Source organism: Bombina bombina, chromosome 2, assembly GCF_027579735.1.
Source record: "Bombina bombina isolate aBomBom1 chromosome 2, aBomBom1.pri, whole genome shotgun sequence".
NCBI classification, from domain to species: domain Eukaryota; kingdom Metazoa; phylum Chordata; class Amphibia; order Anura; family Bombinatoridae; genus Bombina; species Bombina bombina.
Window position 1 is genome coordinate 623,770,778 of NC_069500.1, and position 25,959 is coordinate 623,796,736.

General features: G+C 38.0%; 1 protein-coding gene across 1 annotated transcript in view; it reads left to right on the forward strand.

Annotated features, from left to right (window-relative positions):
- The window catches only part of KDM4C (lysine demethylase 4C), a 1,488,570-nt gene that overhangs the window by 1,027,095 nt on the left and 435,516 nt on the right, over positions 1-25,959 (forward strand). Inside the window, exons 12-13 of the mRNA XM_053702565.1 lie at positions 18,665-18,791; positions 19,178-19,252. Coding sequence (XP_053558540.1) covers positions 18,665-18,791; positions 19,178-19,252 — 202 coding nt within the window. The remainder of the gene's footprint in view (positions 1-18,664; positions 18,792-19,177; positions 19,253-25,959) is intronic.

Below are 25,959 nucleotides of genomic sequence, written 5' to 3' on the forward strand. Positions count from 1 at the left end.
TGGTTTGAGATGGCGATAATACTTGCAACTCTGGTACTTTAATGCTTCAGCTTAAGTTTATTTTCTTTGTGAAAAATGTATAATTACCTTTATCACTTCTGATCCGTGTCTGGACACATTTTCTTTTGTACTGTTATTGTTCATTACCTCAATAAAAAAAATAATTTATAAAAAAGGCGAACATTATTAGTTAAGAATGGGAAAGAATTGGATCTTCTTTTTCCCAGTCCCTGACTCTCATTTGGAAATGTGGGGTTCCATCCCTAAGGTGGATGGCGCTATCTCAACGCTTGCTAAGCATATTATATCCCCCTTGAGGATAGTTCTTCTTTTAGAGAGCCAATGGATATAAAAATGGAAACTTTTCTGAGGAAAATGTTTCAGCATACGGGGTTTTTATTTCAACCGGTGGCCGCAGCAGCTACATACTGGTGCGACTCTCTGTTAGAACTCATTGAGGTGGAAACTCCCCTCGATGACATTCAAGAGAGAATTAAGGCTCTGAGAATTGCTAATTCCTTCATCTGTGATTCAAATATGCAGATTATTCGCCTAAATGTAAAGGCCTCTGGCTTTGCAGTCCTAGCCCGTCGGGCTCTTTGGTTGAAGTCTTGGTCTGAGGATATGACTTCTTCCAGGGCTGGACTCCATTATTTCTATGGTTACTGGAGGGAAGGGTGCCTTCCTACTGCAGGATAAGAAGAATGGGTCTAAGGGATGACAATCTTCTAATTTCCATTCCTTTCGTTCTGACAAATCCCAACGACAGCAATCCTTATCCAGAGCAGCCCAAGAGTACTTGGAAGCTGGCTCAGTCTTGGAATAAGTCTAAACAGACTAAGAAGCCCCCCGAGAACAAATTGGCTTGAAGGGGCGTCCCCCGATCCGGGATCAGATCGAATAGGGGGCAGACTGTCTCTTTATTCAGACGCTTTGTTCCAGGATGTTCAGGATCCTTGGGTCCTGGAGTTCGTATCTCAGGGATACCGGATAGGTTTTAAATCTCATCTGCCCAGGGGCAGATTCCTACTCTCAAGTCTGTCTACCAGACCAGAGAAGAGGGCTGCCTTTTTAGGGTGTGTACGGTAACTATCCTCTCTAGGAGTAATTGTCCCGGTGCCTACCGAAGAAAGAGGTTTGGGGTTCTATTCAAACCTTTCCGTGGTCCCAAAAAAGTAGGAGACTTTCTGTCCAATTCTGGACCAAAAGTGCCTAAACAAGTTTCTCAGTGTCCCCTCCTTCAAGATGGAGACGGTACGGTCAATTCTTGCTCTGGTTCAGGAATGACAGTTTATAACCACCATAGACCTGAAGGATGCATACCTTCACGTTCCAATACACATGGAACATGTTCAGCTCCTGAGATTTGCCTTTCTGGATCAGCACTTAAAGGTCATTGAACTTCCGTTTGCCCTAGCTACTGCCCAATAATTTTTACGAAGGTTCTGGGGGCTCTTCTAGCCGTTGCCAGAACACGAGGTATTGCAGTAGCACCTTACCTGGACGATATCTTGGTACAGGCACCATCTTTTCATCTAGCAGAAGAGCATTCAGAGTCCCTTCTCAGTCTTCTTCGATCACATGGATGAAAGAGAAACTTGGAAAAGCTTTCTCTTATTCCAAATACCAGGGTGAATTTCCTGGGTACTATAATAGACTCCATATCCATGAGGATATTTCTAATGGACCAGAGACGTTGCAAGCTAGCTTCTGCATGTCTTGCCCTCCAGGCCTCCCTGAGTCCCACCATGGCTCAGTGTATGGAGGTGATTGGACTCATGGTGTCCTGTATGGACATCATTCCTTTTGCTAGATTCCGTCTCAGACCCTCACAACTATGTATGCTGAGACAGTGGAACGACGACCATTCAGATATGTCCCAACAGATTGTGTTAGACAACCGATTGAGAGAATCACTCTCTTTGTGGCTTTGTCTAGATCATCTATCCCGAGGCTTGTGCTTTTTGAGACCATCCTGGGAGATTGTGACTACGGACGCAAGCCTATCTTTCTTGGGAGCTGTTTGGGGTGCCAGGAAGTCACAAGTGATGTGGACTCAGGAGGAGTCCTCCCTTCTGATAAATATTTTGGAGTTCCAGGCAATCTTTAATGCTCTGAAGGCTTGGCCCCTTCTTGGTTTGTCCCAGTTTATCAGATTCCAATCAGACAATATAACTTTGGTTGCCTACATCAACCATCAGGGGGAACGAGAAGTTCCTTGGCGATGAGAGAAGTATCTCAGATACTGGAGTGGGCGGAGACCCACAGCTGTACGCTGTCAGTGATCCACATTCCGGGTGTGGACAACTGGGAAGCAGACTTCCTCAGCAGGCAATCCTTTCACCCGGGGGAATGGTCTCTCCACCCCGAGATGTTTGCAGATATATGCAGCGAGTGGGGAACACCAGAGATAGATCTCATGGCGTCCCACCTCCATACCAAGCTACCCAGGTACGGGTCGAGGTTGAGGGATTCTCAAGCGGAGCTAGTAGATGCCCTAGCAGTGCCTTGGAGGCTCAAATTCATATCTCATATTCATATTCAGACTGTTTTTTGTTGCTAGCCCTTTATAAGGCTTAGTTTTTAGTGCTTTCTTTGTTATAATTCAAAGTGAATTCAGCCCTCTCTAATAGTTTAGTTTCTGCTTCCTGGGCTTTCAAAAATGAGGCTTCTATTACATAATTGTGCAATGTGGTCATTCTTGCATTGCTTTTTTTAAATTCCAACTAGTTCTTATTTTTGTTTCTTCTGAATCGTTTTTTTTTGGTAGGAAAGTCATCTAGACTGTAGTGTCTGGGAATTAGATTCTGCCTTTCAAACATTTTTTATCCTGCCCATATTACTTGTGGACTCCACAGCTTTGGTATTAGTTATCAGGATAAAGGCCGTTTTGATGGCTGAAACTCGGAGATGATTACTACACTATCTGGATTATAAACTTGATTAAAAACAGAGCGCTCTGTGAAATTCCGTAAGGCTGACAGACTCCTACTCTTAACAGCGTGTGAACTGCACACCTGATTGGTCCCTGCAAACACGTGACAGGAGCAGAATGTGGAAGTAGGACCACGCTGCACAGAGTTGAGAAGGGAGACGCCTCAAAATACCCGAGCTAGGACATCAGGAAAACTATGAGGTGAATCCGAAATCCGCTCGGGATAAAGAGGTGAAAAGCGGGGAAGTCCTTAGTTCATTCATGGGTTTGTTTGTCATCCTAACTTTGGTAATGTATAAGTGTTTTGTTCTAATACGTAATTTGTGAGCCATAAGGAGAAGTATAAAGCCAATATCCACTGCCACCTGCATCCTATCTTACAGATCATTTTTTGGACTCTATAAAACAGCGCAATTCCATTTAAACAGCGCATTCTGGATTATCATTATGAATTCTAATAGAGACATTTTATATATTTTGCAAGTGACGCTCTATGAACTTCCACAGTGTCTTTTTTCATAGTGTTGGATTTTATGTATTATTTATTTAGTTTTTTAACGTATATACCCCCGGTGGTTATATTCTGTTGTTACTAATATTTGTGTATATTCCATATTTATAACTTTTGTGATTGTACTTTTGATTTTAGATATATTATAGAGACATTTCTTTCATGTAATTAGCAAGAGTGACCTCAAAATGCCTATAAATACACCCCTCACCACACCCACAAATCAGTTTTACAAACTTTGCCTCCCGTGGAGGTGGTGAAGTAAGTTTGTGCTAGATTCTATGTTGATATGCGCTCCGCAGCAGGTTGGAGCCCGGTTTTCCTCTCAGCGTGCAGTGAATGTCAGAGGGATGTGAAGAGAGTATTGCCTATTTGAATTCAATGATCTCCTTCTACGGGGTCTATTTCATAGGTTCTCTGTTATCGGTCGTAGAGATTCATCTCTTACCTCCCTTTTCAGATCGACGATATACTCTTATATACCATTACCTCTACTGATTCTCGTTTCAGTACTGGTTTGGCTTTCTACTACATGTAGATGAGTGTCCTGGGGTAAGTAAGTCTTATTTTCTTTCATGTAATTAGCAAGAGTCCATGAGCTAGTGACGTATGGGATATACATTCCTACCAGGAGGGGCAAAGTTTCCCAAACCTCAAAATGCCTATAAATACACCCCTCACCACACCCACAAATCAGTTTTTACAAACTTTGCCTCCTATGGAGGTGGTGAAGTAAGTTTGTGCTAGATTCTACGTTGATATGCGCTCCGCAGCAGGTTGGAGCCCGCTTTTCCTCTCAGCGTGCAGTGAATGTCAGAGGGATGTGAGGAGAGTATTGCCTATTTGAATTCAATGATCTCCTTCTACGGGGTCTATTTCATAGGTTCTCTGTTATCGGTCGTAGAGATTCATCTCTTACCTCCCTTTTCAGATCGACGATATACTCTTATATATATATATACCATTACCTCTGCTGATTTTCGTTTCAGTACTGGTTTGGCTTTCTACAACATGTAGATGAGTGTCCTGGGGTAAGTAAGTCTTATTTTCTGTGACACTCTAAGCTATGGTTGGGCACTTTTTTATAAAGTTCTAAATATATGTATTCAAACATTTATTTGCCTTGACTCAGGATGTTCAACATTCCTTATTTCAGACAGTCAGTTTCATATTTGGGATAATGCATATGAATAAATCAATTTTTTCTTACCTTAAAATTTGACTTTTTCCCTGTGGGCTGTTAGGCTCGTGGGGGCTGAAAATGCTTCATTTTATTGCGTCATTCTTGGCGCTGACTTTTTTGGCGCACATTTTTTTTTTCTGTTTCCGGCATCATACGTTTCGCCGGAAGTTGCGTCATTTTTTACGTTCTTTTGCGCCAAAAGTGTCGGCGTTCCGGATGTGGCGTCATTTTTGGCGCCAAAAGCATTTAGGCGCCAAATTATGTGGCCGTCTTTTTTGGCGCTTAAAAAATACGGGCGTCACTATTGTCTCCACATTATTTAAGTCTCATTATTTATTGCTTCTGGTTGCTAGAATCTTGTTCACTGGCATTTTTCCCATTCCTGAAACTGTCATTTAAGGAATTTGATCAATTTTGCTTTATATGTTGTTTTTTCTATTACATATTGCAAGATGTCCCACGTTGAAACTGAGTCAGAAGATACTTCTGGAAAATCGTTGCCTGGTGCTGGAGCTACCAAAGCTAAGTGTATCTGCTGTAAACTTATGGTATCTGTTCCTCCAGCTGTTGTTTGTACTGTTTGTCATGACAAACTTGTTAATGCAGATAATATTTCCTTTAGTACTGTTACATTACCTGTTGCTGTTCCGTCAACATCTAATACTCAGAGTGTTCCTGATAACATAAGAGATTTTGTTTCTAAATCCATTAAGAAGGCTATGTCTGTTATTCCTCCTTCTAGTAAACGTAAAAAGTCTTTTAAAACTTCTCATTTTTCAGATGAATTTTTAAATGAACATCATCATTCTGATTCTGATAATGGTTCTTATGGTTCAGAGGATTCTGTCTCAGAGGTTGATGCTGATAAATCTTCATATTTATTTAAAATGGAATTTATTCGTTCTTTACTTAAAGAAGTCCTAATTGCATTAGAAATTGAGGATTCTGGTCCTCTTGATACTAAATCTTAACGTTTAGATAAGGTTTTTAAATCTCCTGTAGTTATTCCAGAAGTTTTTCCTGTTACTGGTGCTATTTCTGAAGTAATTTCCAGGGAATGGAAAAATTTGGCTAATTCATTTACTCCTTTTAAACGTTTTAAGCAATTATATCCTGTGCCATCTCACAGATTAGAGTTTTGGGACAAAATCCCTAAGGTTGATGGGGCTGTCTCTACTCTTGCTAAGCGTACTACTATTCCTACGGCAGGTGGTACTTCCTTTAAGGATCCTTTAGATAGGAAAATTGAATCCTTTCTAAGAAAGCTTACTTGTGTTCAGGTAATCTTCTTAGACCTGCTATATCTTTAGCGGATGTTGCTGCAGCTTCAACTTTTTGGTTAGAAGCTTTAGCGCAACAAGTAACAGATCATAATTCTCATAGCATTATTATTCTTCTTCAACATGCTAATAATTTTATTTGTGATGCCATCTTTGATATCATTAGAGTTTATGTCAGGTATATGTCTCTAGCTATTTTAGCTAGAAGAGCTTTATGGATTAAAACTTGGAATGCTGATATGTCTTCTAAGTCTACTCTGCTTTCCCTTTCTTTCCAGGGTAATAAATTATTTGGTTCTCAGTTGGATTCTATTATCTCAACTGTTACTGGAGGGAAAGGAACTTTTTTACCACAGGATAAAAAATCTAAAGGTAAATTTAGGTCTAATAATCGTTTTCGTTCCTTTCGTTACAACAAGGAACAAAAGCCTGATCTTTCATCCTCAGGAGCGGTATCAGTTTGGAAACCATCTCCAGTCTGGAATAAATCCAAGCCTTTTAGAAAATCAAAGCCAGTTCCTAAGTCCACATGAAGGTGCGGCCCTCATTCCAGCTCAGCTGGTAGGGGGCAGATTACGTTTTTTCAAAGAAATTTGGATCAATTCCGTTCACAATCTTTGGATTCAGAACATTGTTTCAGAAGGGTACAGAATTGGCTTCAAGATAAGGCCTCCTGCAAAGAGATTTTTTCTTTCCTGTGTCCCAGTAAACCCAGCGAAGGCTCAAGCATTTCTGAAATGTGTTTCAGATCTAGAGTTGGCTGGAGTAATTATGCCAGTTCCAGTTCTGGAACAGGGGCTGGGGTTTTATTCAAATCTCTTCATTGTACCAAAGAACTAGAATTCCTTCAGACCAGTTCTGGATCTAAAAATATTGAATCGTTATGTAAGGATACCAACATTCAAAATGGTAACTGTAAGGACTATCCTGCCTTTTGTTCAGCAAGGGCATTATATGTCTACAATAGATTTACAGGATGCATATCTGCATATTCCGATTCATCCAGATCACTATCAGTTTCTGAGATTCTCTTTCCTGGACAAGCATTACCAGTTTGTGGCTCTGCCGTTTGGCCTAGCAACAGCTCCAAGAATTTTTACAAAGGTTCTCGGTGCCCTTCTGTCTGTAATCAGAGAACAGGGTATTGTGGTATTTCCTTATTTGGATGATATCTTGGTACTTGCTCAGTCTTCACATTTAGCAGAATCTCATACGATTCGACTTGTGTTGTTTCTTCAAGATCATGGTTGGAGGATCAATTTACCAAAAAGTTCATTGATTCCTCAGACACGGGTAACCTTTTTAGGTTTCCAGATAGATTCAGTGTCCATGACTCTATCTTTGACAGACAAGAGACGTCTAAAATTGATATCAGCTTTTCGAAAGTTTCAGTCACAATCATTCCCTTCGGTAGCCTTATGCATGGAAATTCTAGGTCTTATGACTGCTGCATCGGACGTGATCCCCTTTGCTCGTTTTCACATGCGACCTCTTCAGCTCTGTATGCTGAACCAGTGGTGCAGGGATTACACAAAGATATCTCAATTAATATCTTTAAAACCGATTGTACGACACTCTCTGACGTGGTGGACAGATCACCATCGTTTAGTTCAGGGGGCTTCTTTTGTTCTTCCGACCTGGACTGTAATTTCAACAGATGCAAATCTTACAGGTTGGGGAGCTGTGTGGGGGTCTCTGACAGCACAAGGGGTTTGGGAATCTCAGGAGGTGAGATTACCGATCAATATTTTGGAACTCCGTGCAATTTTCAAAGCTCTTCAGTCTTGGCCTCTTTTAAAGAGAGAATCGTTCATTTGTTTTCATACAGACAATGTCACAACTGTGGCATACATCAATCATCAAGGAGGGACCCACAGTCCTGTGGCTATGAAAGAAGTATCTCGAATTCTGGTATGGGCGGAATCCAGCTCCTGTCTAGTTTCTGCGGTTCATATCCCAGGTATAGACAATTGGGAAGCGGATTATCTCAGTCGCCAAACCTTACATCCGGGCGAATGGTCTCTTCACCCAGAGGTATTTCTTCAGATTGTTCAAATGTGGGGACTTCCAGAAATAGATCTGATGGCCTCTCATCTAAACAAGAAACTTCCCAGGTATCTGTCCAGATCCAGGGATCCTCAAGCGGAAGCAGTGGATGCATTGTCACTTCCTTGGAAGTATCATCCTGCCTATATCTTTCTGCCTCTAGTTCTTCTTCCAAGAGTAATCTCCAAGATTCTGAAGGAATGCTCGTTTGTTCTGCTGGTAGCTCCAGCATGGCCTCACAGGTTTTGGTATGCGGATCTTGTCCGGATGATCTCTTGCCAACCGTGGACTCTTCCGTTAAGGCCAGACCTTCTGTCGCAAGGTCCTTTTTTCCATCAGGATCTCAAATCCTTAAATTTAAAGGTATGGAGATTGAAAGCTTGATTCTTAGTCAAAGAAGTTTCTCTGTGATTAATACTATGTTACAGGCTCGTAAATCTGTATCTAGGGAGATATATTATAGAGTCTGGAAGACTTATATTTCTTGGTGTCTTTCTCATCATTTTTCCTGGCATTCTTTTAGAATTCCGAGGATTTTACAGTTTCTTCAGGATGGTTTGGGTAAAGGTTTGTCTGCAAGTTCCTTGAAAGGACAAATTTCTGCTCTTTCTGTTCTTTTTCACAGAAAGATTGCTAATCTTCCTGATATTCATTGTTTTGTACAAGCTTTGGTTCGTATAAAACCTGTCATTACGTCAATTTCTCCTCCTTGGAGTTTGAATTTGGTTCTGGGGGCTCTTCAAGCTCCTCCGTTTGAACCTATGCATTCATTGGACATTAAATTACTTTCTTGGAAAGTTTTGTTCCTTTTGGCCATCTCTTCTGCCAGAAGAGTTTCTGAATTATCTGCTCTTTCTTGTGAGTCTCCTTTTCTGATTTTTCACCAGGATAAGGCGGTGTTGCAAACTTCTTTTAAATTTTTACCTAAGGTTGTGAATTCCAACAACATTAGTAGAGAAATTGTGGTTCCTTCATTATGTCCTAATCCTAAGAATTCTAAGGAGAAATCATTGCATTCTTTGGATGTAGTTAGAGCTTTGAAATATTATGTTGAAGCTACTAAGAATTTCCGAAAGACTTCTAGTCTATTTGTTATCTTTTCCGGTTCTAGGAAAGGTCAGAAGGCCTCTGCCATTTCTTTGGCATCTTGGTTGAAATCTTTAATTCATCATGCTTATGTCGAGTCGGGTAAAACTCCGCCTCAAAGGATTACAGCTCATTCTACTAGATCAGTTTCTACTTCCTGGGCGTTTAGGAATGAAGCTTCGGTTGATCAGATTTGCAAAGCAGCAACTTGGTCTTCTTTGCACACTTTTACTAAATTCTACCATTTTGATGTGTTTTCTTCTTCTGAAGCTGTCTTTGGTAGAAAAGTACTTCAGGCAGCTGTTTCAGTTTGAATCTTCTGCTTATATTTTCAGTTTTTTTCTTTATAAGATTTAAACTTTATTTTTGGGTGTGGATTTTTTTCAGCGGAATTGGCTGTCTTTATTTTATCCCTCCCTCTCTAGTGACTCTTGCGTGGAAGATCCACATCTTGGGTAGTCATTATCCCATACGTCACTAGCTCATGGACTCTTGCTAATTACATGAAAGAAAACATAATTTATGTAAGAACTTACCTGATAAATTTATTTCTTTCATATTAGCAAGAGTCCATGAGGCCCACCCTTTTTTTGTGGTGGTTATGATTTTTTTGTATAAAGCACAATTATTCCAATTCCTTATATTTATGCTTCACACTTTTTTCTTATCACCCCACTTCTTGGCTATGCGTTAAACTGATTTGTGGGTGTGGTGAGGGGTGTATTTATAGGCATTTTGAGGTTTGGGAAACTTTGCCCCTCCTGGTAGGAATGTATATCCCATACGTCACTAGCTCATGGACTCTTGCTAATATGAAAGAAATGAATTTATCAGGTAAGTTCTTACATAAATTATGTTTTTGTGACACTCTAAGCTATGGTTGGGCGCTTTATATAAAGTTCTAAATATTTGTGTTTAAACATTTATTTGCCTTGATTCAGGATGTTCAATATTCCTTATTTCAGACAGTCAGTTTCATTATTTGGGATAATGCATTTGAATAATCAATTTTTTTCTTACCTTAAAATTTGACTTTTTTCCCTGTGGGCTGTTAGACTCGCGGGGCTGAAAATGCTTCATTTTATTGCGTCATTCTTGGCGCGGACTTTTTTGCCGCAAAAAAAATTTTAAGTTATTTCCGGCGTCGTACTTGTCACCGGAAGTTGCGTCATTTTTTGACGTTTTTGCGCCAAAAGTGTCGGCGTTACCGGATGTGGCGTCATTTTTGGCGCTAAAAGCATTTAGGCGCCAAATAATGTGGGCGTCTTTTTTGGCGCTAAAAAATATGGGCGTCATCATTGTCTCCACATTATTTAAGTCTCATTGTTTATTGCTTCTGGTTGCTAGAAGCTTGTTCATTTGCATTTTTTTCCCATTCTGAAACTGTCATTTAAGGAATTTGATCAATTTTGCTTTATATGTTGTTTTTTCTATTACATATTGCAAGATATCTCAGATTGACCCTGGATCAAAAGCTACTTGTGGAAAAACGCTTAACTGAGTTCAGTTCTACCAAAGCTAAGTTCATTTATTTTAAATGTTATAAATGTTTATCTTTAGCTATGGTTTGTAATAAGTTATTATGATATACTTTTACATGCAGAATCCATTAGTATTTATGTTTTATTGCCATTCTTACATCTTATGTACAAGAAATATTTAGAAGATTTATAAGAAATATTTTTCTGATTCTATTTTAAAGGCTTTGTCTGACTTTGTGCCTTCTAATAAAAAATTTTAGGTCTTTTTCACTTCTTTTTTAATTATTGAAGTTTCAAATGACCAACAACATACGGTTTTATCCTTCTCTGATGATGTTTTTTCTCTTTCAGAATTTTCTTCATCAGATATTGACACTAACAAATCTACTTTTTTATTATTTTTTTATTAAAGTACATTTGTTCTTTGTTGAAAAGGTGTTGATTATTTTGGATATTACGGTAACTAGTTCTTTAAGACTAGCTGACACTATTTCTGCTTATTTATTCTTCTGTGTTTTCAGAAGTTTTCTTTCCAATTCCTCATACTAGGGAATGGAATAGGCTGAGAATTTTCTTTTATTCCTTCTTCAAAGGTTTTAAACTATATTCTTTGCCAGCAGTTAAATTCAATTTGGAGGGTTCTCCAATTTATTGGGGCTATCTCTACTCCTACTAATTATGCTATTGTTTCTATAGCAAAATAGTATTTATTTTCCTTTAGATGGTTGTATCTTATTTATGGAAAATTATTTAGTTTCAGGTACTTTTCTTGGTCCTGTGATTTATTTGGATGTTGCAATCGCTTCATTTTTGTTCTGTTTACTTTAAGATCAAGTATCAGATTATGATTTATTTTAGCATTCTTAAGGGGCATTTACTAGACTAGGTGCTGTTGCATTTGTCTTGTTGTTTTGCATTTATTGATTATGCAAGTCCACTGTATTGACTGTTCCTTTAACTGGTCTATCATGCTAATAATTTCATTTGTGTCTTCATTTTATTGAATATTTTCGCAAATGAGGGTTAATCTATGTCTTTAGCTATTTTAGCTAGAAGAATTTTGTGATTTAAGATAATCAATTATTTGTTTTATAATTGGATTCAATTCTTAACTGTTACTCAGCGCTTCAAGATTGAGTTCTAAGACTAAAACTTTAAGCTTATACTAGTTTGGTTGTTCTTATTAAGGAACAAATTCCTGAATTCTTTCCCAAGTAACATGTTTATAATTGGAAATTTTTCAGTTCAAAATCAGCTCCCTAATATTGCGATGTACGTGCCGTATTCCAGCTTGGCTGGCAAGGGGCAGGTTAAGACTTCTTTGAAATTTATTTGGTTCTATTCAGTCCAAATTTCTTTGATTTTATTCCAGTAAGGCTAACACTCTCATTAAGTGTATTTGGGTCCTATATATTTTGGGTTCTGTTGAAGCATGGCTGGGCACCCATGGGGTTCAAGCGCTGCTCAGACCTGGAATCTTCTGGGGTTTTTCTTCCAGTTCCATTTTTAGGAAATGGGTTTTGGAGTTTTATTCAAACTATTCTGCCTTTTTTTTGGTCAGTGATAGCATTATTTGTTTTCAGTAGATACAATAAATGCATATTTTCATTTTTCTGTTTTCATTCAGATTATTTTCTGAGGATGCGGAATCTCATATGATTCACTTGCTCTTCAGGACATAGTTAGAGGTTGTTTTTTTTTGTTTGTTTGTTTTTGTTTTTTTTCAAAAGCTCTTGATTCCTCACACAAGGGTCACCTTTTTTAGGTTTCCAGATAGTTTGTGTCACTGTCTTTGTCTCTATCAGACAAGGGACAATTTTATTATGTTCCGTTTATCGGTACCTTTAGTCTCTATTATTTCCTTCAGTTGCTATATATGCATAGAAGTTTTAGGTCTTATGGCCACAGCATTGGATTTAATTCCCTTTGCTCATTTTCAATAGAAAGAACCTTTTCCATGCTGAATTATGGTGCAGGGATTCTAGGATTTCACATTTTAAATCTTCGAATCCTAATATTTATCTCTTGATTTGATGGTTATTATCACCATCATTTAGTTCTACAGGTCTCTTCGTTTCTTTCAACCTGGACCATGATCTCTACAGATGCGAGTCTTTTTGGTTGGGAGGCTGTCTGAGGATCTCTGTCAGCACAAGGGGTTTGGAAATCTCAGGAGGCGAGATTACCATTTGATATTTTAGAACTCAGTGTTTTCTCAGAATTTTTCAGTTAGTTTCTTTTTTGAAGAAGAGACGTTTAATGTTTTTCTAACAAGATCACTACTATGGTGTATGTCAATCATCAGAGTAGGACTATCAGTCCTTAGGTTGTGACAGAAGTGTCTCGGATATCAGCTTGGGCTAAATCCAGCTTCTATCTAAATTCTGTGTTTTTTTCCCAGATATTGATATTTGGGAAACGGATTATCTCTGTTAATCCAGCTTTTCCTCCGGGAGAATGGTCTCTCTTACCCAGATATGTTTTTCATCTCATCTGAATAAAGAACTTCCCAGGGGCCTATTAAGGTCCGGTAATCTTCAGGCGGAAGTAGTGTATGCATTGACATTTCTTTGGAAATTATCTTTTTGCCTATTTCTTTCCGCCTCTAGTTCTTCTTCCAAAATTCTTATGGAGTATTTGTTTGTTATGCTAGTAGTTCCAGCATGGCCTCTCAGGTTTTGGTATACGAATCTCATTCAGATGGCCAGTTGCCAACGTTGGACACCTCCGTTTAAACCAGACCTTTTCTTTCTCAAGGCCATTTTTTTCCATCAGGATCTCAAATCATTACATTTGAAGAGATGGAGATTGAACGCTTGGTTTTTAGTCATAGAGGTTTTTCTGACTCATTGATTAATACTATGTTTCAGGCTCATAAAACTGTCTCTAGAAAGATTTATATTGAGTCTGGAAGACCTACTTTTCTTGGCATTCTTTTAAAATTCATAGAATTTTATTATTTTTTTCAGGTTGGTTTGGATAAGATTTTGTCTTCAGTTCTTTGTTAAGGACAAATCTCTACTCTTTCTGTTCTTTTTATTACAGAAAAGATTGCTAATCATCCTGATATTCATTGTGTTGTGCAGGCTTTGGTCGATATCATGCCTGTCATTAATTCAATCTCTCCTCTTTGGAGTCTCAATTTGGTACTGAGGGCTTTACAGGCTCCTCCGTTTGAAACTATGCATTTTCTGAACATTAAATTACTTTCTTGGAAAAGTATTGTTCCTTTTGGTTATTTCTTCTACTAGAAGAGTTTTTGAGTTATCTGCTCTTTTTTTTGTGAATATCCTTTTCTGATTTTTTTATCAGGATAAGGCAGTGTTATTTCCTGATATTTATCACTTTTTTCAGGTTTTGATTCGTATCAAACCTGTCATTAAGCCAATTTCTCCTCCTTGGAGTCTTAATTGGGTTCTGAAGGTTTTTCAGGTTCTTCTATTTTGAGCATATGCTTGCTCTGGACATTCATTACTTTCATGGAAAGTATTGTTCTTTTTGGACATCTCTTCAGCTAGAACAGTTTTTGAATTATCTGCTCTTTCTTGTGAGTCTCCTTTTCTGATTTTTCATCAGGATAAGGCGGTGTTGCGAACTTCTTTTAAATTTTTTCCTAAGGTTGTGAATTCTAACAACATTAGTAGAGAAATTGTGGTTCCTTCATTGTGTCCTAATCCTAAGAATTCTAAGGAAAGATCGTTGCATTCTTTGGATGTAGTTAGAGCTTTGAAATATTATGTTGAAGCTACTAAGATTTCCGAAAGACTTCTAGTCTATTTGTTATCTTTTCCGGTTCTAGGAAAGGTCAGAAGGCCTCTGCCATTTCTTTGGCGTCTTGGTTAAGTCTTTGATTCATCATGCTTATGTTGAGTCGGGTAAAACTCTGCCTCAAAGGATTACAGCTCATTCTACTAGGTCAGTTTCTACTTCCTGGGCGTTTAGGAATGAAGCTTCGGTTGATCAGATTTGCAAAGCAGCAACTTGGTCTTCTTTGCATACTTTTACTAAATTCTACCATTTTGATGTGTTTTCTTCTTCTGAAGCAGTTTTTGGTAGAAAAGTACTTCAGGCAGCTGTTTCAGTTTGATTCTTCTGCTTATAATTTCAGTTTTTTTCATTATAAGATTTAAACTTTGTTTTGGGTGTGGATTATTTTCAGCGGAATTGGCTGTCTTTATTTTATCCCTCCCTCTCTAGTGACTCTTGCGTGTAAGATCCACATCTTGGGTATTCATTATCCCATACGTCATTAGCTCATGGACTCTTGCTAATTACATGAAAGAAAACATAATTTATGTAAGAACTTACCTGATAAATTCATTTCTTTCATATTAGCAAGAGTCCATGAGGCCCACCCTTTTTTGTGGTGGTTATGATTTTTTTGTATAAAGCACAATTATTCCAATTCCTTATTTTTTATGCTTTCGCACTTTTTTCTTATCACCCCACTTCTTGGCTATGCGTTAAACTGATTTGTGGGTGTGGTGAGGGGTGTATTTATAGGCATTTTGAGGTTTGGGAAACTTTGCCCCTCCTGGTAGGAATGTATATCCCATACGTCACTAGCTCATGGACTCTTGCTAATATGAAAGAAATTAATTTATCAGGTAAAGTTCTTACATAAATTATGTTTTTATATACCTTGTTTTTAGCGCAGCATCCTGTATTTTACTATATTAGTTATCAGGAGTAATTACTCATGGACTTTCACCACCTTATGAAAGAAAACTAAATTCATGCTTATCTGATCAATTAAATTATTTCATAGTGGTGAGAGTCCACAAGGCCTTCCCTTTTTTCTATAAATTTATGTAAACATTTTTCTGGCTGCAATTCTAATTTGCACCTCTTTTTACCTGCTTTGTCGTTTCTTACCCTTTCTATTTCTCCTTACTTGGCTATACGTTAAGGATGGCATACTGGAGTGGTGGAGGGGATTGAGTACTATTGAAGTTTTTGATTTATTTGCCTCCTCCTAGTGGCCAGAAGTTGAGTCCCAGTAGTAATGACTCGTGGACTCTTACCATCATGAAATAAATTAATTGATCAGGTAAGCATACATTTTGTTTTTATAGATAACATTTCCCTTAAAATATCATAACTTAGCAAATGTCTCTACCATACAATCCTTGCTTTAAAGGGTATCTTTCTTTTCCCTGACAAATTTACCCCTCTTCAGTTATTCATTTCATGAAATTAAAAGTTCAATTCAGCTCCTTTCTCATTATTTAAACCCTTCTTTTCTTCTTCCTTATTATTTTTCCTATCTCTGTTCCTTTGCTTGTTGTACTTTTATATAATAATGACAAAAATTACATTGTATATTCATTGCGAATCCAGTTCTGATTTTCTTATCTGAATCTGATTAAATAAGGTGATTAAATAAGGTGTCCTTAAATGGATATTCCAGCCAAATAAGAATGCACATTTGTGCATTTCAGTGTTGAATAGGGGCATTTTAATAATACACATGTATTAGCAAAAATGCTTCTAATAAAAGCTATAGCTGTTTCAAAAGTGTATTTAAGTATGTACCGTGCACCAGCATTTTATACACAGTACTTGCTCTTAGAACCTAAGGTTCTTGTACATCTGGTAATGAATTAATTTGTTAATTGCTGACATGATACCAGTTCCACAGGGACTCTGTACAGCTGCTGTAGTATTTAAAATGCTGGTGCACTGAGAAAATCTAGCAATGCTTCACATGCACGTGCAGAGAAAAATGTTAACACTAAAACAGTGATAACTTTTACTAGAAGCATTTTTGCCAATGCATGTATATTGCAAATAGGTTTCTATTCAAAGATATTAATCATCTATCTGCATATAAATGTTGACCGTCCCTTTAAGAAGAGAATAATTAAGTGTTGAGTAAGTTTCCAATTTGTTGGTGACAGTTTGTATGAGTGACATTTTTGACTACTATGTTGATATCAAACAATAGCATATATCAGATGAAGATTGGATCACACAGTTTAACCCTTTTATTACCGGGACTTCCAGACAAAAACTTGCCCAAAATACCAGAGCATTTTTAGCATTTTTGCTATCACTCCATTTAAAAAGAAATAGATCCTTGTTTTTTTAATTTACCTATCAAATTTATATCTATTTTTTAAGTAGACAACCCAAGGTATTGATCTAGGCCCATTTTAGTATATTTCATGCCACCATTTCACCGCCAAAGGCCATCAAATAAAAAAAAATTGGTACTTTTTTTCACAAACTTTGGGTTTTTCACAGAAATTATTTACAAACCGCTTGTGCAATCATGGCACAAATGTTTGTAAAAGTTTAGCTGGGATCACCTTTGTTCAGAAATAACAGACATATATGGCTTTGCCATTGCTTTTTGGTAATTAGAAGACCGCTAATTACAGTTGCGCACCACACTTCTATTCCCGGCAGTGAAGAGGTTAATTTAGAAGCTTAAAAGGTTAATGTTAGCTTTAATGTAGAGATTAGCCTCCTACCTGACACTTCCCACCCCTGGATCCCTACCTGAACCCTCCCAAACAACTCTCTTCCCTCCCCCATCTTAGGTACTGGCAGACAGTCTGCCAGTATGAAAAAATAAGGCTTTTTTTTTATATATATCTCCAGTGTAGGATCCCCAGACCTCACGGATTCCCCCCCCCCCCCCCCAACAGCTCTCTAAACCTCTCCCCTCTGACTGTTAGGCGCCAGCTGCCAGTACCTATAAAACCGTTTTTTTTTTATTATTTTCTTTATTAGGGAGAGGCCTGCAGCTTCAGGAGCTCCAGATCCAGTGCTGGAGTATCCGGAAGCAACAACTTATATATCGTTGTGCGGTACAATAGCCAAAGTACCGCACAATATACATATACGTTGTATTGGGTGAAGGGGTTAAAGGGATATAAAACCCCAAAAATGTCCTTTGTGATTCAGACAGAGCACATCATTTTAAAAAAGTTTCCAACTTACTTCTATTATTACATTTACTTTGTTCTGATTATTTTCTGTGTTGAAGAGATACCTAGGTAGGCATCTGGAGTACTTCATGGCAGGAAATAGTGCTGCAATCTAGTGCTCTTGCAAATGGATAACATTCTTACAAAGCTGCTGCAGAAGTAATGGCATTCTATGAATATTTTGCAATCAAAATAAATATATAAAAGAAAGGGGAAAAAGGAATGATTCATTCAGACTTTTTTTATACAGCATTTAACTTTGACCTGGATATTTGTTAACCTCATTCATTATTCAGTGAAAATCATTTTTAGGATGTTTTTTAAAAGATGATCATGATATTTAATTTGTAAACTGTTGTAAATTCCATCAGGCTTGTTTCTTTATATTTGCGGACAAAGTAATCCTCGACTTTTTTACCATTTTTAAAACATCATATCCAGTTGTTAAAATCACCAAATAACACCTAGTAGCCTTTTTTTAAAAATTTACATGAAGATTGCAGTAGAAAATATATATTCTGCCAAACTCTTTTTTTTTTTAGTCATTATGCAGCTGAATTAACGCGTTTTACCTAGGTAGAACTAATATGGCGTCATGCCTGTGCATTTACACCAACATTTTGCAAAGAATGTGCATATCGGATTTCTACTAATTTAGCTTATATACATGTTAGTGCTAACAATACTTAATACTGTGCAATAAAAGAACAAATATATTAAGGAAAATTAGCAAAACCTACACCTCTACTGCTTATATCGCTGTAGAGCTATTATTATTACATTAAAATATATACTGTATCTTTCAATTTAAAGAATCAAGGTTTATTACAACTATTTAATACTGTTTACACAGAGACTTCTGTAGAGCAGTGTTTCTAAATTCCAGTCTTTGGTACCTCAACCAGGCCAGATTTTCATTATATTTGAACTAGAGCACAGGTGAAATAATCAGCTGATGGTTGAGAGTATGTTAATGACCATGGTTATTGATCAGCTGATTAAGTCACCTGTGCTCTTGATCACATATCATGAAAATCTGGGCTGTTGGAGTACCAAGGACTGGAATTGAGAAGCACTGAGGTAGAGGACTGTATTATCTATTATAAACAGTAGTATAAAGAAGACTAACTTGTCTATATTTTTGGTTGTATACATAAATATGTATGTAGCGGTTGGTATTGACAGTCTAGTATGTTGTGTGTTGTAGGATTCATATTGTGAAGAAAACAATGCAGAGAGACAAATAATAACAAGGAGTAGAAGGCTTCCGCTGAGCAGACCTCCTTGTATGTCTCCATTGACAGTGGTTAAACAACAAACAACAAATGAAGAAGGTATTTATTTGTTTATGTGCTATGTGTTTTCTTGATATGTTTAATTCTGGTTTAATCTATAATTGCACAACTTTTACACAGTTATAGATATATATTTTTCCTAACGTAAAATGTAATTAAGGGTTAGTTATAATATGGATTTAACCTTTTTAATGCAGAAAAAAAAATTCAATAGTTATCTGATGATAGAATGATAGAAATGTGTTGTGCATCATGACCCTTTAAGATGATACTGATAAGTCAAAAAATGATTGGGTCTGAAGCCTCATAATCTGGGATTCAAATCATCATACTTGTGCTCCAAAAAAAATAGTTTGTTTACAGACTGGAATATTCTATCTAATTTTGGAAAGAAGAACCAATAAGTCTTATGTTTCTCTATGCAGACGAAGGATTAATTTGGGAAAATTTTGCCCATATTCCAGTTCTACATAAGGTGGAAGAAGCAAGTCTCAAGCAGGGTAGGTTTTCATTTCATATTATTTTCTATTTTTTTTTTTTTTATTTTTTTTACAATTTTGCAACAAAAAGAAAACCCACAAACAAGAATTATGTTCTATATTATTATTATTTATCTATACAGTGCTAAAGACCAACACTTATCTCAAAATAAAATATCAAGTGCAAGAAATGCATCTAAATTGTTTGGGAATTTCTTAAAGTATTGTTTTCCAATATAAGCATACTGTGTGTCTCTGTAGTTTTATGCTTCCTTTTCTAAAAAGCTTAAAAATTACCAAAGGGATTTAGTTTTAGGTTATTTAACATGAGCAGATGCTTTTATTCTACTTCACTTTTGCTAGAAGATTAAAGGGACAATATACTGTAAAAATGTTTTTCCCTTAATGTGTTACAAATGACTTGTAATACCAGCAATGTATAAAATGTACAAGAAATTGCTTCTTTAGGTTTAATGTTGTATGTGAAGTAGCCCATCAGAGGGCTAGATTACTAGTCGCGTGAACTTTTGTGCACAGTCGTATTACACGTTGAACGTAAGCGCGAGAGGGCAATAACAATTTACACTCATCAGGTTAGTGCGATTGAAAACTTTGGGTAAAGGGTAGTGAGTTTAAAAAAAAACGCAATATAAATAAACTAAAATAAACTGTTACACTGGTATAAACACTATCTAATAGAAATTTGTCATATAAATATTCATAAAAAATATTTATAAGAGTTCAAAAGCATGGATCAAGTACAGCGGGAACGCATGGGAATGGAGTTCCTGCACTAATTTTGCAGGAGGAACTAAGTTCCTCCTGGACAGAGAACAGAAACACTTCAGTAAACGCTGCTGGTGGCAGGAGATGGAACACATTCTGGTTAGAGGAATAGTGAGATCCTCTAGTAATGGTCAGTAACACTTCCTACAATACACTAAATGCAAGCCTGTCAGCATCCCTGCTGTGTGATCACCCCGCACTGTGTGGAGCACATGGTGCTTACATTTCTGTGTAGCTTGCTCAGGGGTTATTTCAGCAGAAATATGACTTTGCACCTTAAGTGGGTGAGACTCTGTTACAGAGGAGGAGTCTCAGCACACCCTGAAGAGGGGAGGATGGAGGGTGTGAGGAACTGAAGCTAAGCTGGCTATGCACAATGTTAGTTGAAAACAAAGTATGGACACCCTGGATCTTGATATTAAACAGGTGATCATGTATATCTAGTTTAGTTATTTTAAAGTTGTTTTAAAAAGTTCAGTGTTTCACAAGAAAAAATTTGCTAATCAAGCAGGGAAGAGTCTTGTCCTTTCCAGCTTCCTGCTTTTCTCTCTGAGTGAAATTCCTTTTAGTTCTTCCGGAAATAGCTGGGGTGAGGTTTCTTTCTTACTGCACTGTTTGTGTCTAAACAATATTACCTTAATAATATTTAATAATGTGTTTACTGTACATATTTCACAGTCCAATGTTCTTCACATACAGGAATGTTATTTTTATTGTTAATACATATATATATATATATATATATATATATATATATATATATATATATATATATATATATATATATATCTGTATATACCTATGCCTGTATATCTATTCCTGTAGGTAAAGATATCTATTTTACATAAGCATTATCAGATAAATATATATTTTTTTTCCAAAGTTAAAGGGACAGTCAACACCAGAATTTTTGTTGTTTCAAAAGATGGATAATCCCTTAATTACCAATTCCCCAGTTTTGCATAACCAACACAGTTATAATTATACACGTTTTACCGCTGTAATTACCTTGTATCTAAGCCTCAGCAGATTGCCCCCTTATTTCAGTTCTTTTAACAGACTTGCATTTTAGCCAATCATGGTAAATTCAGGTGCCTGAGCTTAATGTTATCTATATCAAACATGTGAACTAATGCCCTCTAGTGGTGAAAAACTATCAAAATGCATTTAGATTAGAGGCGGCCTTCAAGGTCTAAGAAATTAGCATATGAACCTCCTAAGTTTAGCTTTCAACTAAGAATACCAAGATAACAAAGAAAAATTGGTGATAAAAGTAAATTGGAAAGTTGTTTAAAATTACATGCCCTATTTAAAACATGAAAGTTTTTTTTGGACTTCATTGTCCCTTTAAGAACATAAAGCGGTGTCAGGTTAGCACACATGAAAACCTAGTTATCTTAAGTCATGTAATTGAAATATTAAATATAAAAGGGACATGAAACCCATTTTTTTTCTTTCGTGATTTAGAAAGAGCATGTCATTTCTCCAACATTGGTGTGTCCGGTCCACGGCGTCATCCATTACTTGTGGGATATTCTCCTCCCCCACAGGGAAAGGCAAGGAGAGCACACAGCAAGAGCTGTCCATATAGTCCCTCCCAGGCTCCGCCCCCCCAGTCATTCTCCTTGCCGCTCTGAACAAGTAGCATCTCCTCGGGGATGGTGAGGAGTTTGTGGTGTTTAGTTGTAGTTTTTTATTCTACTATCAAGAGTTTGTTATTTTAAAATAGTGCTGGTATGTACTATTTACTCTGAAACAGAAAAAGATGAAGAGTTCTGTTTGTGAGAGGAATATGATTTTAGCAGCAGTAACTAAAATCGTTTGCCGTTTCCACATAGGACTGTTGAGATGAAGTAACTTCAGTTGGGGGAAACAGTTGGCAGACTTTTCTGCTCAAGGTATGACTAGCCATATTTCTAACAAGACTGTGTAATGCTGGAAGGCTGTCATTTCCCCTCATGGGGACCGGTAAGCCGGTCTTAGTCTCAAACAGAATAAAGGGCTTAATATGGGCTATAAAACTGGTAGACACTTTTAGGGGCTAAATCGATTGCTTTATTTAAGTATTATATGCAGTTTGAATTTGAATTTCACACTTTTATAACATTGGGGAACGTTTTTAGCACCAGACACTTGTTAAGACACCTTCCCAGTCAGGAAGGGCCTTTCTCTGTAGTAGGCAGAGCCTCATTTTCGCGCCATTATTGCACAGTTACTTTTGAGTACAGTACATGCAGCTGCATGTGTGAGGGTCTGGAATCCACTAAAAACGTTCCTAGAAGGCTTCATTTGGTATCATATACCCCCCTGGGATTGGTGAAGTCGCAGCAAAGGCTGTGGCTGGGACTGCAAGGGGGTTAAAATTAAAAACAGCTCAGGTTTCCACATTTTAAGAGTTAACAGCTTGAAAATTGGTGTGCAATACTTTGAATGCATTAAGACACTGTGGTGAAAATTTGGTAAAGATTGGATAATTCCTTCATAGTTTTTCACATATTCAGTAATAAAGTGTGCCCTGTTTAACATTTAAAGAGACAGTAACAGTTTTGTTTTAAAACGGTTTTTGTGCTTTATTAACCAGTTTAAGCCTGTTTAACATGTCTGTACCTTAAGATAGATCATGTTCTGTATGTATGGTAGCCAATGTGGTTCCCCTTTCAAATATGTGTGATAACTGTGCCATAGCGTCCAAACAAAGTAAGGACAGTACTGTCACAAATTGTAAAGTTGCCCAGGATGATTCCTCAGATGAAGGAAGTAGACATAGTTCTACATCATCTCCTTCTGTGTCTATACCAGTTATGCCCGCGCAGGCGACCCCTAGTACTTCTAGCGCGCCAATGCTTGTTACTATGCAGTAATTGACGGCAGTAATGGATAACTCCATAGCTAATATTTTATCCAAAATGCCAGTATTTCAGAGAAAGCGCGATTGCTCTGTTTTAAACACTATAGAGCAGGAGGGCGCTGATGATAATTTTTCTGTCATACCCTCACACCAATCTGAAGTGGCAGTGAGGGAGGGTTTGTCAGATGGGGAATTTTCTGATACAGGAAGAATTTCTCAGCAGGCAGAACCTGATGTTGTGACATTTAAATTTAAATTAGAGCATCTCCGCGCATTACTTAAGGAGGTGCTATCTACTCTGGATGATTGTGACAATCTGGTCAACCCAGAAAAATTGTGCAAGATGGACAAGTTCCTTGAGGTCCCGGTGCACCCTGATGTTTTTCCGATACCTAAACGGGTGGCGGACATAGTGAATAGGGAGTGGGAGAAGCTAGGCATACCTCCTATATTTAAGAAATTGTTCCCTATGGTCGACCCCAGGAAGGACACATGGCAAACAGTCCCTAAGGTCGAGGGGGCGGTTTCTACTCTAGCCAAGCGCACAACCATTCCTATTGAGGACAATTGTGCTTTCAAAGATCCTATGGATAAAAAATTGGATCTATGCTTAAAAAATATTTTTGTACAGCAAGGTTACCTCCTTCAACCTATTTCGTGCATTATTCCTGTCACTACAGCGGCGTGGTTCTGGTTCGAGGAACTGGAAAAGTCGCTCAGTAGGGAGACTCCGTATGAGGAAGTCATGGACAGAATTCACGCACTTAAGTTAGCTAATTCCTTTATTTTAGACGCCGCTTTGCAGTTAGCGAGGTTAACGGCGAAAAATTCAGGGTTTACAATTGTGGCGCGCACAGCGCTCTGGCTTAATATCCCTTTCAAAGGTAAGACCCTTTTTGGGCCAGATTTGAAAGAGATTATTTCAGACATCGCTGGGGGAAAGGGCCATGCCCTCCCACAAGATAAACCTTTCAAGGCTAAGAATAAGTCCAATTTTCGTTCCTTTTGCAATTTCAGGAACGGACCGGCTTCCAACTCGGCAGCCTCTAGACAAGAGGGTAACGCTTCCCAGACTAAACCAGCTTGGAAATCAATGCAAGGCTGGAACAAGGGTAAACAGGCCAGGAAGCCTGCTGCTGCTACCAAAACAGCATGAAGGGGTAGCCCCCAATCCGGGACCGGATCTAGTAGGGGGCAGACTCTCTCTCTCTTTGCTCAGGCTTGGGCAAGAGATGTTCAGGATCCCTGGGCACTAGAAATAGTCTCTCAGGGTTATCTTCTAGAATTCAAGGAACTACCCCCAAGGGGAAGGTTCCACATGTCTCACTTATCTTCAAACCAAGTAAAGAGACAGGCATTCTTACATTGTGTAGAAGACCTGTTAAAGATGGGAGTGATACACCCAGTTCCAACTGTGGAACAAGGTCGGGGGTTTTACACAAATCTGTTTGTAGTTCCCAAAAAAGAGGGAACTTTCAGACCAATTCTGGATTTAAAAATTCTAAACAAATTTCTCAGAGTGCCATAGTTCAAAATGGAAACTATCGAACGATTTTACCTTCAATCCAGGAGGGTCAATTTATGACTACCGTGGATCTAAAGGATGCATATCTACATATTCCTATCCACAAAGATCATCATCAGTTCCTAAGGTTCGCCTTTCTGGACAAACATTACCAGTTCGTGGCTCTCCCATTCGGACTAGCCACTGCTCCAAGGATTTTCACAAAGGTGCTCGGGTTCCTTCTAGCGGTTCTAAGACCCAGGAGCATTGCAGTGGCACCTTACTTGGACGACATCCTAATTCAAGCGTCGTCTCTTTCAAAGACAAAGGCTCACACAGACATTGTTCTAGCCTTTCTCAGATCTCATGGGTGGAAGGTGAACATAGAAAAAAGTTCTCTGTCTCCGTCAACAAGAGTCCCTTTCTTGGGAACAATAATAGATTCTTTAGAAATGAAGATTTTCCTGACAGATGTCAGAAAGTCAAAGCTTCTAAACGCTTGTCAAGTTCTTCACTCTGTTCTACGGCCTTCCATAGCTCAGTGCATGGAAGTAGTAGGGTTGATGGTTGCAGCAATGGACATAGTTCCTTTTGCGCGAATTCATCTAAGACCATTACAACTGTGCATGCTCAAACAGTGGAATGGGGACTATACAGACCAGAGACTCACTCCGTTGGTGGCTGACCCAGGATCACCTGTCCCAGGGAATGAGCTTTTGCAGACCAGAGTGGGTCATTGTCACGACCAACGCCAGTCTATTAGGCTGGGGCGCGGTCTGGGATTCCCTGAAAACTCAGGGTCTATGGTCTCGGAAAGAGTCTCTTCTACCGATAAACATTCTGGAACTGAGAGCGATATTCAATGCTCTCCGGGCTTGGCCTCAACTAGCAAAGGCCAGATTCATAAGATTCCAATCAGACAACATGACGACTGTTGCTTACATCAACCATCAGGGGGGAACAAGGAGTTATATGCAAACCAATAGAACCTGGCTAACAGAAAGCAGACTTCACAAATCTTCACCAACCTCTCGGTCCGGGGACATCCATAAAAGGGAGAACACACACCGGTCAGTAAACTTAAAAACAGGATCTTTATTGGAGTGGATAAAAACAAAGTTGGAGACAAGGCTCCATTAAACAGGAAAAAAGGCTACAGCGTAACTGACTGCAGACATGTTTCGCGTGTGTCCACACGCTTGTTCACTGCTGTCTGTCAGCTGTACAATTTGCCTCTATTTAAAGAGGCCTGTCTCAATTAAAATCAAATTTGCAGTTAACCCTTTCCTTTCTAATTTAATTGATGGTACACAAAATCAGATAAGATACAAAGTCAGATACTAAGATCATATACATATTGATAGTTAACACTGGAAAGACTGAGGAACTCTGTATAGATATTTTATGTTTCAAACTGTGTGGGATGAAAAAACTCTTTATGTTTTCTACAGATATACCTTACTGATGATTTATTACTTATATTATTAAATAAATAAATTAACATCGCTCTCCTTATTGATACCATTAGGGTGACTGGTTTTTTTTTTTTTTTTAATTTTTTATTGAGGTTATTGCAAACAAAATACACAG